The sequence below is a fragment of the Pempheris klunzingeri genome, chromosome 3, assembly GCF_042242105.1.
Source record: "Pempheris klunzingeri isolate RE-2024b chromosome 3, fPemKlu1.hap1, whole genome shotgun sequence".
Taxonomy (NCBI): domain Eukaryota; kingdom Metazoa; phylum Chordata; class Actinopteri; order Acropomatiformes; family Pempheridae; genus Pempheris; species Pempheris klunzingeri.
The window spans coordinates 13281560-13295541 of NC_092014.1; the positions used below are offsets into that span (position 1 = coordinate 13281560).

Here is a 13982-nt window from a genome sequence, read left to right on the forward strand (position 1 = left end):
GAGACCGTCCAACAATAAAAAGTGATCCGGTAGTGTTTGGGGAGACAGTACGACTGAGCGCTGAAGGGAAATGCCTCAGTTTGCAGGAAGCACTTATGATGTTCTGAAATCAGGTTTCTTGGATAAGTAATACCCTGTGACGCAGGTTATTTTATGACATCCACATTCTGGTGCATGATATATGTTGTTGCTTGCTGTATGTGATGTAATCACCAATAGGTTTGTGTTATTAGACACTGACATAGATTCAATATATACAGCAGAAGCAGAATCATCTCAGTTCAATGTGAATCAATGCTAGGTCCATTTAGTAGCTAGTTTAAAGCCTTCAATCGCGTCACATCAATTTCTTCAGCGGACGGAGTTGACATCGCCGTCATTGAGACGTATTTAATCAATTTTTCCATTTCATCAGCACCTCAAGGACTTCTTTCTCATGTTGCCACTCACAGCTACTAAATCTACTAAATGGACCTAGTGGTTGAGATAATTGTCTCCACTCCAAGGTCAAGTTTAACTACCTTATTATGTGCTTTTGTTTCCATTTGCCATATCATGACATATTAATATATGAATACTGTAAAAAAAAACCAAAAATATTCTTATTAATGCCATGCAATCAATGCTATATTTCCAATATATCGCCCAGCCGTACAACAAAATAGACTGGGTAGGTGTGTCTGTTCTGCTCTCTGCTGTTCTGCATCTGTGGTTCAAACAACTTTATTAAACATGATCTGTGTGTATGGTGAGTGCTTCTGCTCTTATTACAATTATGATCACAGTCATTAATTTGTAAGTGTGTGTGCTTTTTTTATTTTTTTTACAGCTACTCTCTTATGTCAACAGCACTGTGAGCTCTTTTCTTCGTTGAGGTCTAGCTTGTTTGCTAAATGTAAGCACCACTGAAAAGGCCTGAGCTGAGCTTCCAGGGCAAGCTGCTGAGGAGGCAGTATAGTTCACCTTAATGGTTAAGTCAGTCTTGGTCAATACACTCTCTGACACTCACCCACACACACACACACACACTTAGTAGGCTCATATTACTGCGCCTGAGTCAGCACAAACATTAGACATCCATATAGGAGTGGGACAGAACAGGTCTAATGGTTGTAAACTATTTACTAGTTGATTCAGAGATTTGGAGCTAAAGAAGCAAATGATTATTTCATATACTGCCTGTGCTGAGAACAGTATATGATATACCACCTGCAGAGGTGGTAAATAAATAAAACAATGCACATATACTTCAGAACATGATGAGATAGAGGTTTTAAAATATGAAAAGGGGCTCAAAAAGTGCATGTATGTTGTATTCATTCAACATTTATTCTAGGAAGTTACAATATGTATGCCTGCAGATACTTTTGAGTATGCTGCAAATTAAAGATATATTTTGAAAACTCCCCAGAGGCCAAACTACAGTGTAGCTGGAAAATATCTGACCTCTAGTCTTATTTTAAAATATATATTATATATTATATATATTACATGTTTTTGAGGATGTAGCTTCCATTAACTCACAAAATATCCAAGCCTGCCTGCTTTGTCCACTATAGTAACCCACATTATCAGCATCATAATGATGCAAGTGACAGAATTACAGAATCAAAGGAAAAAATCCCATCCAGCCTCAGATCTTGTTGCTTCCTGCAGAGGCGACCTCCAGCACAACATGTTTTCCTGTCTTTCTATCCAATGACAAAGGGCTTCCAGGAATGGTTAGTGTTCTGTAAGTACTACAGAAATCATGTAGGTGTGACTCACTGCCAGCCAGCGAGTGGTTCACCTCTGGATTCCTGTGTTTTATGGAGGCGGGCAGCAGCGCAAAGGGAGAGCTTTCCCATCAATAACCTCTAACTGCTTAGTGGCTTGATTCTTGTTCAGTCAATACTAGATTGGAAAGAAACTGGAGGGGATGAGGCAGTAATCATTCATGGGGTTTTTAGCTTAAGTGCTGATCAGAAACATTTGTAATCTACAAGGTATTGTTACTTCAATAACTGACTTGTAAATTTCAATCTTTTAAGGAAAAAAAATTATTCTATATTTACTGTATATGACATTTTTTTAACATATACAAGAAAATGTCTCTTGTGCATGGATTTAAACATTTAAACTGTGGTGAAATTTTAGAGATATCTACAAAAATACAGCTACGGTCAACACTGCAGCATGTGTGGGGTGGGGGTGGGGGTGGGGGGTGGGGGGGGGTATTTGGTTCAGTTGTGACGATACAAATACATTTTATTTACACATATACACTTTTTAAAAACATTTTCACAGTGTCCCAGAACATATCAAGTAGCTCATTTAAATGTCATCTTATTTAAATCAACTCCAAACTGGATCCATAAAGAGTAAAAATTGAAATGGCAAACTCATTTATTTTCCATAAGCAGATTCAGGGAACTCTAAACTTGGTAGTCCTGGTATGAGGTTAAAATTTGATTTTGTTGTTATTATTATTCTTGAAGGGCATGTCATCTACAGGGAATACATAAAGGAGTCATTTTACAGGATTTGCTGCCCTCAGGTGGTTGAAATTAGACCCCACAGGTGAACATATGGAGCCCTCTCTGGCTGAGTTGACTGTGTTGCATTCGAGGAGGATAGTAGGCACACGAAAATGTCTGAGGTGAATATTTTGAATGTATAGCCTCTCATGGAAGAATAATGAAATGTGATATCATTTATGTTTTTAAAGGCAGCCTGAAAACAGTTTGGGACTGCTGCTGTTGTTAAAAATTGTACTTTTTCACACTGTAAGTTGGAAGCATGTGGACTATTCCGATGCAGCTTAAGTCCTGCTTTCCATGTGTTTCTTGATATCAAATCAAAAATTTTCACTCTTCTGCACATGTTTTTTGTTTGTTCGCTTACACTTGTTTATTTCAGTGAACTTTGTAAAGCACTATGAGACACTCTGTTGTGACTCTGTTGCTATAAAAATAAATTGAATCGAATTGAACATCACCTTTCATATTCTATGTCAGACGACCCTGATATCCTTGCCAAACATTTGTAGAATATCCTAAACTCAACAAAAATACAGGATTAGTGTTCCTAGTATACACTGTATTTACATTGAATATCACAAGTATTGTATTAATCAAATTTCAGTTCATTTGCAGAAATGGGTGATGTACAGTATAACTGCCAGGATTAAATCCTGACCAAACAAGCTCTGATACGCAAGTATCATTTGTCATTATGTCATTTATCATTATGTTTGATCTATTTTGTGCAGTTTTACACATACGGAGAAAAGATAAATCAATAAAACTGTGTTTTATTTATTTACGTATAAAATTTGAGAAGTAATAAAACAACCTGAACAGCCTTTGACAGACCAGTTAGCTCTCCATTGATCAAAAATGTACACCAAATCAATTATGTAACACAGAAAACAAACATGTTAAATCTCATCTTAAAATGTAGTAAGAGAAAACTCAAGTAATGTTGAAAAAAAAAAAAAAGACTAGCAACTACATCCTATTAATAACAAAAGAACTCTTCTATTAGTGTCAAACTTTAAAACTTACAATCCCTCTTTCTTAAAAATAAACCAAATACCTTTTTTTTGCTAAAGTATGAGGCACATTGTTATCTTACTCATGTCCATGGAGTGAAATGTTGGTAAACTCTGAGTTAAGCTTTGGTGTGTTTTTTAGTGGTTTTTGGCAGTCTAGCTTGACACTTTGGTCAAGCAAACGTCCCTCCGCGTGCCTGCAAGAAAAAAAAACAAAATATACTGACAACCACAAAATGAATAGTATGAGGATCACACAAGCGCCTGGTTTTACTTACTCTGATTGAGGTAACAGACATGAACCCAGTTTACTATATAATTTTTGCTGCATCACAATAAATTTCTGTGTTTGCTTTCCAGCTGGATTGAAACAGCTCACGTGCAGCATACTGATGAGGTGACTACAAGGACTTTACAGCTCACCATAGACTTCATCTCCCGTCCGTCTCCATCGTCTGGCTTGTACCGACCCATTTTCTTACTGTTCTCAACATATTCCTGGAAAGGGAAAGAAAAGGTCAGAGATCTGCTATTTTATACTTATTTTATTTAAAAGAATATGGTCGTCGTACGTTGTTAAACCACAATGCTTTGTGATTCTTTATCAAAACTCTTCTTGAGGCAAAATGGGTGCATAAATGCTCAAGAAATCAGAAATGGCAACTAGGAATATCGCTTTTGGATTCCACCATATTTTTCTATGAGATGCTAAACATTCATATATGAATTTACACAAAAGTGCCCCAGGGTGACTGTGCATGATTCAAATATGTCTTTCCACTGAGCTCTGGATATGAAATAGAGACATTTTCGCATAGTAAAGAATGTACAACCAAACACTGGGTCAAAAGAAATCAATAACTAAAATAAAAACAGACAACTCAAAAGCACAAAGGGCCTCCTGCAAGAACATTTCTGTACCCTTATCCTATCCCTCTCTTATTATTTTGAGTTTAATTGATAGAAGTGTTCCAAGTCAGGTTCAACAAACTCTCTAAACTGAACAAATTTGTAATCAATTATTTCAGCCAGATGAAATAATAACCTGTTTGTGAGGAGATGTGCGTTTGTGAGAAGTAATTCTTAGCGTAGCCGAAACCAATAACATTCCCGTTCCACTTTACAGAGAAAAAGTAGAATGGTTTGACATGAAGCGAGATACTAGAGAACAGCTTTCTTTAGCAAAGCGGTACACGACTGATGTAACAGTCAGAGAGAGAGAGAGATGAGACGGTCAAAGATATTAGATGAGAGAATATTATGGCCTACTTTAAGCGATGTTAAATTTTTGGGTGCTAAAATCGATGATAATGTAGAGCGACTTGCATAAAGAGCCTGAGGCAGCTGCGTTTATGTGCTGAAAATTGGTGAGTACTGCAAATTCTCTTAAATCAGCTTCACGTAGCACTTAAGAACTGATCTGTTTTTACAGGAGGTTCTTGCATGAGACCCAATGAGCCCCTGAATGCACGAGCTGTGTCTAAGACTCCAGTCACTGAGCCAGAAAAATGCTTTCTGAAGAAATCATCATCAGTATCCCCCTTTGTACAGGTTATCCTCTCACCATTAAGGCCTTGTCCATGTAGAACTCGCGTCCGGGGCTGCCGTCATTATACTTTGTGTCCACGGCGAAGCACAGGAAGAGAACGTCCACCACATTCTCAAAGACAGAGAGGAAGCAGTGAGCCACCAGGAAGGCAAACAGGCAGACGATGAGGAGAGGCAGCACCCACACGGTGTAGTCCCTGTGGTAGTTCAGAGCCAGGACTCCGGCAAAAGCTGTGCAGGAGACTATAAGCACCTGAGAGTGATAGATATAGATATAAGACTAGTTAGAAAACATTATAGTCAGTTTGGTTTGGGGGAGCATCTCGTATCAAAATAAACTCCTGACTTGTGGTCAGTACAGCAGGACATGTCTGTGTGGTACCTTTCCCAAGAAGAGGACAAAGTCTCCCACGGTGTTGATGGCGGCCACTCTAAGAGCGTTCTCCACCAGGATAAGGAAAGCATCACGGGCAGAGGTGCAGAAATTGGTGCTGTTTATGGCTGTCGCAATGTAAGCATTCTGAAATAATGCCACGAAGGACATGTACACAGTAAATAATCAGGATCTTGTTTCCATCATACAGTACACTAGATTTTCTTCCCTCACCAACCTGAAGTTACTTACTTGATTTAAGTATGCGAGACACTTCTCCAGACACCACAAACAGCAGACACAAGCTTTCAGCATGCAACGAGCACAGGCGTTCTCCTGTGAAGAATGGACGAATTCACAAGTTGAAAAACCTTTTTAGAATAATGTCATTTACGATAAAAAATAATATCAATTTCTGCATTAAAAGTACTCATAACTGCCACTGACAGGCCATGAGTTTGTATTGAGTGAATCAGTTTGAATTGATTCTACAGCTCACCTTCCCTTTGAGCTGGCTGTGGATATATGTTAGGATGAGACGGGGGATCTTAACAAGCGTGATGATGAAGGAGCCTTTGGCCAGAGTGCCCAGATGGTAGCGGATGGTGCGTGCCATGGAGGAGAGGATGGGAGTGGCTGGCATCTTGGACTTATTCCTTCAATGAATCAGACACAGAGATGAGACAAAAATCTTAATTAAAAAGAGTCTAACAATGGAATTACTGAATAAACATGACAAACAAAGACAACATTAAGCCTTCTGTGTGTGAACATCCCAATTTTTTTCTGTTACTTCTTTCGCACCTTGTGAAGTAGTAGGTGACTACGGCTCCGGCGATGGTCATCTGCTGGAAGGCAAGAATGAACTCACTGATCCAGATGAGACCCACAGCGTGGTACCACACCAAGTACTGGAGAGGCCCTTGCATTTGGTATTCAATCACACCTGTAGAGTTGTTCTTTACTGGTGTGCCTGTGGGGGAAAAATTAAGAGTGTGAGGGTTGGGTTGCATGCTTTACAGTTTAGTCAGTGTAATTTCACACAAGAGATAAAACGTCTGCATGTTCCTCTATATTTCCTTACTGTTTTTGATTCTTCCTACCTGGAAACAAGTGCACTTATTGTGTCTGCCTGACTTTTACTTGTAATTAATGTATGACTGCACTGAGCAACTTAGCGGACTCACGTTGTCACCACTATTCCTCATGAGCTCAAACCACTCTCCTCTTATTTGCTGTTGTTTTATAGTGAAGTTGAGCACAGTTCCAAAATCAACGGAGGAGCAACTGTCTTAAGATGCACATCCACATGTACAATAGTTTATAAGTTCAATACTTGAAGGCATTTTTCCATAATTATATTTTGCTACATCTTTTTGGATGGCCACACCATATTTTTCACATTTTTGAAGGGAAGATGTTCAAACAAGTAAGAAAAAAAATCATTTAACTAATTTAGCCCCAAGAAATTCCTTAGGAGATCTTCACAATATCCTGTGTTTCGATACAATTCATTGTGATGCGATTCACAGTACCTATATTTCCAAACTTAACCACAATACAACAAAAAATTGTTAACATAAAGCGTGAAAATGTGGCTTTATTTGTGCTGGCCTTTTGCTTTAAATACTACTTTGCTAGAGTTCAAATTCAACTGCGGAAAAGAGAAGTGGGAGATGAAAAGAGAAGCTGTTCTTTGACTCCATCCTCCCACATGACGAGACTGGCACAAGATTCCAAATGTGGGAGTTCGGTCATGCCACCAAACTCAGGCGAAATGTCACAAGTGACAAACTTAACATTCAGCTTGTTTTGGGAACGGTACCATGAACACATCTGGCGCTATTAACTAGTCTGTGCGCTGCAATGACAGTAAAAACTAATCGGAAGCATGTACACATCAACAAAAGCACTCTGAACTGTGAATGCAGTTTTGAATCTGACACTCACACTTAAATTAAACGGCTTTTGTCCTCACCTGAAGTCCCGAGGAAGAGAAGCACAGCGATCCAGTAGACCCAGAAGAGCATGAGGCAGAGGAAAGTCCAGAAAGGCTGCAGGGCCAGCAGGGGAAGGTGGATGAACACTTTACCAGCCACATGGAACAGCGAAATGGTGAGAGCCACACGCTTCCTCATGAAGAACATCACAATCAGGAGAACTACCTGGAGGGTTACACAAAGATCGGTGATATAATGAAATCATTAAAATGAGCTATACATTGGGATAGGATTCAGACTGACATATTTAACAGTCTGAATCCTACAGGCTGTTTTTTTATTTAGTACTAAATTTGTGTATTTCACCTTATGTATTTTTTACTTTGTGAAACCATTAAAAATATATGTTTTACTCTAAAAAAAAAAAAAAAAACATGTTTTATAGAATACCTCACACACTCAAGACATACTGTGAAAATTGTAGCCCCAATTGAATACACCAGCAGGGCCTTAACGTTGTCTGAAGCCACTTCTTTCCCAAATACTGATAAGGTGTTAGTATCAAGGGCATTTCTGTGGTCCACATACAGCCACCAGAGGACGCCTGTCCCACCTGCAAAAGATCAGAGCAGAAAAGCCTAATGTAAAAACATCCTGTACTTTTATCAGAGTGACAGAATACAACATGAGCATAATCTAAAACATAAAAACTCATTAGGTGGGGAGGTGTATGAGTGCTAGAACATGCAGGTTGCTTTTGAAAATTACCGATGGAGCCGATGATTACCAGAATGGTTATGATCCACACCAGTACTTTGGAGATGTAACGGATGACGACCATCATGATCAGGGACAGAACTAGGCCAGAGAAAAAACACAATACTCAAGCCGAGTGTATCAAACACTGAAAAAAGGTACATCAGGCTGAGGAGAAGTGCTGATCTTATGGTATCTGTTTATTTTAAGGTTAAAATATTGCTTTATCTTAAACATAAATAAAAATAACTGAACTATGCAAAGTAATTGAGCCAATCTGTTAGCATCAAGTTAAACTGTAAGTAAATGACAAAAGTCCAGCTGTAGGGAAACTCTGTCCTGCAATCGATCATGTGGCCTTTAAAATCAATTTAACCAGGCCAGACAGACCAAATAATTGAGATAAAAGATGTCTATAACTGACATGGGATTAGTTCTGTTTTTCTGTACCAATGGGAAGAGCTAGAGGAGACCTTAAATTAATGCCTGTAGGCTAAACTTCTGTGGCTGTAACCACTCAGACATTTCCTGTTGTTATAATGACAAAAATAGCTTCCCTTCCTAAAGCTGACTTCCTACTGAATCCTCGTGACCAATTACAGTTGTGCAACAGTAGGGGTGTTGAAAACAATTAATCATTAACCTAAAATATACACATATACAATTCTAAGCCAGATGTAACCATGTGTTTTACCTAAAGCCAGCACACAAAGGCCCATGATGATCTCCTTGCTGGCCATCACCCCTGCGATGACGCGGCGCAGCACAGTGTTGTCACCGACGAATGTGATGAATGCCTGGGCGAATTCAGCATAGCAGCCGATATCCGCAGGTATACAGCGGTGGAACAGTGGGACAGACTTACTGCAAACATGAAAAATATGAAGACATTGGTTCATTTACTTTCAATGGGTCGTCCTTGAAATAGAGGACCATGGCAGACTTTATATATACTTCTATGTTACTAATTTGATCCTGGAACGTGTGTGGAAATATATTCAGCAGTTCTGTGTGCAATGCTATTTTGGAATTAACCACATAAATAAATGATTGAAGAAATAAATACTGAATTACTAAATGGATGAATATTAGACTTGACATAGGTTTGAACTCACTGGACCAATGATATTATCCCTCTCCCCATCTCCCTACCCTGTTATCACTTAACTTATTTTGTATGATTATTTTGGTTTTTGTATCCACTAAACCCTTGACCAGCCCTTAATGCATGCACCCTAACCGTAACGTAACAATTGTGGTATTAAAAACAAGGAAAGTTTGACACTGCTAAGAATGTGGTTGCGTCCAGTAATAAGTAACTTTCTTGTTTATGAGTTGATATTTAATTAAAGCCAACAGGAAATGCTGGATTACCTTGGTGGAACAGGGAGTTTGGGACATTTAGTGAATCTGTCTGAGTGGCTTGTGTATCTTGTAGGAGAAATATCATAGGCGCAGAGATGAGATCCTATTAACAAGAAGACCAAAAATTAGATTGCATGTTCAGTTTTATTCAAATATCAAAACTTGCCTGAAAGCAACTGTAATGGTATTCAATGTTTATGGCCAATATTTACCATAAATATGTGTAAATATCAGTAAACTGACACTCATTGTTAACATACTGGACCATCTTTTCTCTAAAACTTTGTCGCCTGTGCAGTTTACTCACCATTATTCAGAGAAAACTGTTTTAATTCGCTGTATGTCTTCAGTTCAATCGCAGGACACTTGGAGACACACAGGGCAATGGACTTGATTTTCCTGTTAATGAGGTCAAGGTTGCAAGGGTCCAAGAAGAAAACATATCTGATAGGAAGAAAAAATTGAATTTCAGATTAATTAACTGTTAAATATACTTTTCCTTTGATGGAAATGAGTATATTTGGGCATTACTGTGGTGGTTGGGACTGTTCTGTCTGGGCAGAAAATGAAAGATGTTGACATTTGCAACCCCGTCGCACAGATCTTTCTTTGTAGCCGAAACGCCTTTTATTCAAAGCCTCCATGGGCAATCAGCCCATCAATAAAGCATGACCCATTGTTTCAGCAAAACTGGGCCTACAGGCAGCATGCTGATGGGAAGCTACTGCCCAAAAGGAGGAGTATAATCAAAGACTTCTCACAAAAATTACGACAACATTACGACAGGAAGATTTCTGACAATTCTGCCCTGGTGATGAAAATAACATTAAATCAGACTTTGTGAGAAATTCTAAAAAAGGGAGATTTTGAAAATGTTGGTTAAACTATGCTATTCAATCAGGTACATGAAAAACTTAAGCAGTGCAACCATGAGTCAGTGTAGCTCTGTGTTGTTGATGTTAATCTACATTAACCCTCAGACTGATGACATCTTTTTCCTCTTCAGTTTATGCAAACAAAGTTGCTCGAACAGACATCAAACGGAGAAAACACTGAGCATTTTTCTTAACATGCTACAATATTTGTCCGACTTGTCTTCTGTTGACAACTTGTACAACATTTGTGTAAATGAGAATAATCAGACGGCTATTAGGATTGAATGTTAGTAGGTCATGGTCTTGACAGCTCAACCCTACCAGCTATGTAAGCCACAACAGGAGGCAAACTGTAGCGTTTACAAATGCACCAACTGGTTATTTGTGGCAGGGTACATTAGGAGTACATGATGCAATCTTTGCATGCACACATGTAATGCTGAATGCGTTCTGTGCCACTAACACTCTCAAGTGTCTCAACGTGTCTACTCTAATCTACTGAATCTATAACTAAATGTTCTGTCACTGTAGGCGATAAAGAAAATAGCAAATCAAAGTTTAGGGTAGAGCAGGGAGTTGATGCATCAAATTTAATCTAAGAAAAGGCAGAATTTGATGTACATAAAGCCCCGTGTCACAAGTTAGGTCTTTTGTAACGAATCAGACTTACTTGTTCTCCCTCATGTTCTGGCCACTGAGGGGCACTCCCTCGATCTTGGTGTTATTCTGTCCACAGGTGTTGCCATAACTGTCATATCCTGAGATTAATCTGGAGGCAGCTCCTGTGACGATGGGATAGCCACAAATACATGCCTGCAGATGACACAGAACAGAGTAGATCATGTAAAATATCTGCTGGATAACATGAAATAAAAAATTGTTAATTCTTCAGTAAATCATATTGCACCATTAACTCATCTTTAATCTGTAATCTCAAACCCCAACCCTAGAATCAAAATATGATTTTCAATTTACCACAATCTAAATTTAAGATGTTTGCAACCTACATGTTAGTTCCAGTAGTTTAATGCAGTCTAATTCAAAAGTCCTACAATAGATCCTACGTTCATGAGTGTGGAGGGTGTCGTTTGTGGTGCTGTTGAGCCGATTTGTGTTACACTAACAGGTATTCCTGATTATTCGTCCACCCCATTTACATCAGTGAGGGTGGTCTGAATATCATAAACACCTCTCAGTGTAGCATGATTTTAATTCAACAGTAGCACAAACTACAGCCTCCAAAATACCTAAAAAGTTGAATCAGCACGTCTCTCAATCAGTTTCAACCAAGCCTGCTTTTCTTACAGGGCAATTTTGCAAAAGTAATCAACTATTAGCACTAAACAGCCACTTCACTAATCTCTAACTTTATTTCTATGCATGCACGGATTGATCAGTATAGCATGAAAAAGAAAGGCATGCATAATTACACCAAATGATCAGTTTATTAGGTACAATTAGCTAAAAGTGATGCAGTCTAGCGTAACAGCAAACAATCCTGCCTTCATGAAGGTTAGGATGTTTTGTTTTTGTTGAAACTGTTTGTGATCACTTTGGAGGCTGTAATTGGCGATGATGTTGAGCTGATGTTGAGACAAAACTACCTCAACTAATACAAATGGGGTGGACACATTATTAGAAATACCTCTAACACAATGCAGTTCAACATATACACAAGCTATAGTCTCCAGACTTGCCATGAGGTCAAATCAACACCTATCTAACAAAAGATTAGCATTAAAACTTTCGTGGATGCAGGACTTTTGTATTAAACTGTATTAGCTTGAGATAGGTGGACCTGATGAAAAGGTCCAACTAAAAAAAACTCACCATCCCAATGCAAAACAACGTGAATATGATGAGCCATGGGATGTCCGTGCAGCTGCGCTCCTCCAGCGGTTTCCAGTCACGTTTGCTCTGCCAAGGCATAAATAATAGATAGTAAAAGATGGCACAGATATCCTTATTTGTGTTTGCTGGGACTGCCGCGGTGCAGTAGCCTCCCTGCTGCTCCCAAAACACGCAGAACAAATCACAGTGTTTCTGCTGTGAAACAAGCTGCTGCTGCTGCTGCTGCTGCTGCCCGAGAAGTGACGTTGTCGTTACACACTCAAACTCCGCTGTGAGTGAGTGGTTTTTCCAAGTTTCAAAGCAACGCATAACTTCAGTGAAATGTTAGCTAACTTACCTCTGTGCTGCTACAACACCCCATCGTGAAAGAGGACCAGGCAGCTTCACCTAACGTACACGCAAAACTTTACGAGGCTTTTTTTTTTTTTGTTAAACTTTACCAGCTTGTTTTCAGCTCATTTCTCGCTGCTGCCCCTGCTCCCCTTTATCTAACTATAACACGAGCACGGCCACAGACATAAACACCTTTGTTTATGTGCTGTAGTGTTCAGTGACGGCACTAATTAAGGAAACTGCAGGTAAACGCGGAAGAAGTCATGTTTCTTATGCTGCCTTCACTGACTATCAGAAATATCTCTATTGTCGCCGCAGTAGCCGAGGCGCTTTTGTTATCATCAAAATTTTAATTTGCTTTCTCGTTTTTGTTTGCTTCTTCGCCACCCGAGTAGCTCTGTGACAACATTAGAAAAGATGCCCCTTAATAAACACAGGTCTTTATTGAGGCAGCATCTCGATCACTGGAACCAATAACAGGAACCAATAACTTGACCTTTGTTGCTGTATAGTAAAACCAAAATAGCAAAGAGGGATAACGTTATAACCAAAGCCTATTATACTTGCCTGCTTTAAATATTTCTTTAATCATTATAATACAGCAAGTATCTGCTATAGGCTTCATATACACTCAAAGCGTGAAGGCTTTCATGCAATTATTGTCAGACTTCCACATAATCCTTGTTCACCTGAAGAACAACATAAAAATCAATTGAAACACTGCAAACCCAAATGCAGGATGCAGTGTTTAGAAAGTTACAAGGTGTTGTGAACGCAGCACGCTTGTAGGTGGACACACAACACACTCCGTTTACTGGAGTAACGAAGAAACTGTCAAGAATATGAATGAACTTAAGTTGTACAGCAGCCAGGCGTGTCTCTTGTAATGGTAGGAAATTATATTCTGAGTACGACTAAAGTTTAATTGACTAAACTCAAATTGACCGGGGAGTACTGCCGGTTTGCTAGCTGAAACTGCGCCATCTCGCGGTTGCCATGTTACCTCCAAACGTGAGTAATGATGAGCTAAAGCGTCTTAGTTTGTCTTTGCTCAGGTTATAAGGGTTTTTTCTGTAATAGTTGGCCACCGCAGCTTTTATTCTTATACATGTATGTGCAGCCTGCTTTTCCCTGTGGAAAACGCGAGACGCTTCTCTTCCCCATGGCGGATAAACAAGCTTCTCACTGAATGGGCAGAGTGTTCAGTGAGTTTTTCAACTAAAGCTGGACCTGAAAGTTTAGGCCATTTTTAACGTAAAGCTCTGCATGTGTTTTTCTTTCGGTGTGTTAAATGAGCTGACAATGTGCCAAAAATAAGCTAACTACATGTGCAAACACAACTCGTTAATGTCACATGGTGCCTCACCTACATGTACAAGAGCTCCTCACATTGAGAAATATGGGTTTGT

General features: G+C 39.1%; 1 protein-coding gene across 1 annotated transcript; it reads right to left on the minus strand.

Annotated features, from left to right (window-relative positions):
* Nucleotides 1-3598: 3598 nt before the first annotated feature.
* slc44a1a (solute carrier family 44 member 1a) lies at nt 3599-12810 on the minus strand. The gene is made up of 16 exons (XM_070856404.1): nt 12578-12810; nt 12220-12306; nt 11060-11202; nt 9822-9958; nt 9524-9617; nt 8844-9013; nt 8162-8251; nt 7864-8006; nt 7432-7618; nt 6258-6426; nt 5953-6109; nt 5706-5789; nt 5463-5600; nt 5097-5333; nt 3956-4030; nt 3599-3729 (listed from the first exon to the last, which is right to left on the minus strand). The coding sequence occupies exons 1-16, from the start codon at nt 12599-12601 to the stop codon at nt 3706-3708; spliced, it is 1959 nt and encodes a 652-aa protein (XP_070712505.1). The 5' UTR covers nt 12602-12810; the 3' UTR covers nt 3599-3705.
* Between the last annotated feature and the right edge of the window lie 1172 nt (nt 12811-13982).

Coding starts and splice junctions, on each gene's coding strand:
- slc44a1a (XM_070856404.1), bottom strand. CDS start 12,601: ATGGGGTGTTGTAGCAGCACAGAG. Junction 9,014..9,523: donor AAACTCCCTGTTCCACCAAG/GTAATCCAGCAT, acceptor TCATGTTTGCAG/TAAGTCTGTCCCACTGTTCC. Junction 6,110..6,257: donor GTCACCTACTACTTCACAAG/GTGCGAAAGAAG, acceptor GATTCATTGAAG/GAATAAGTCCAAGATGCCAG.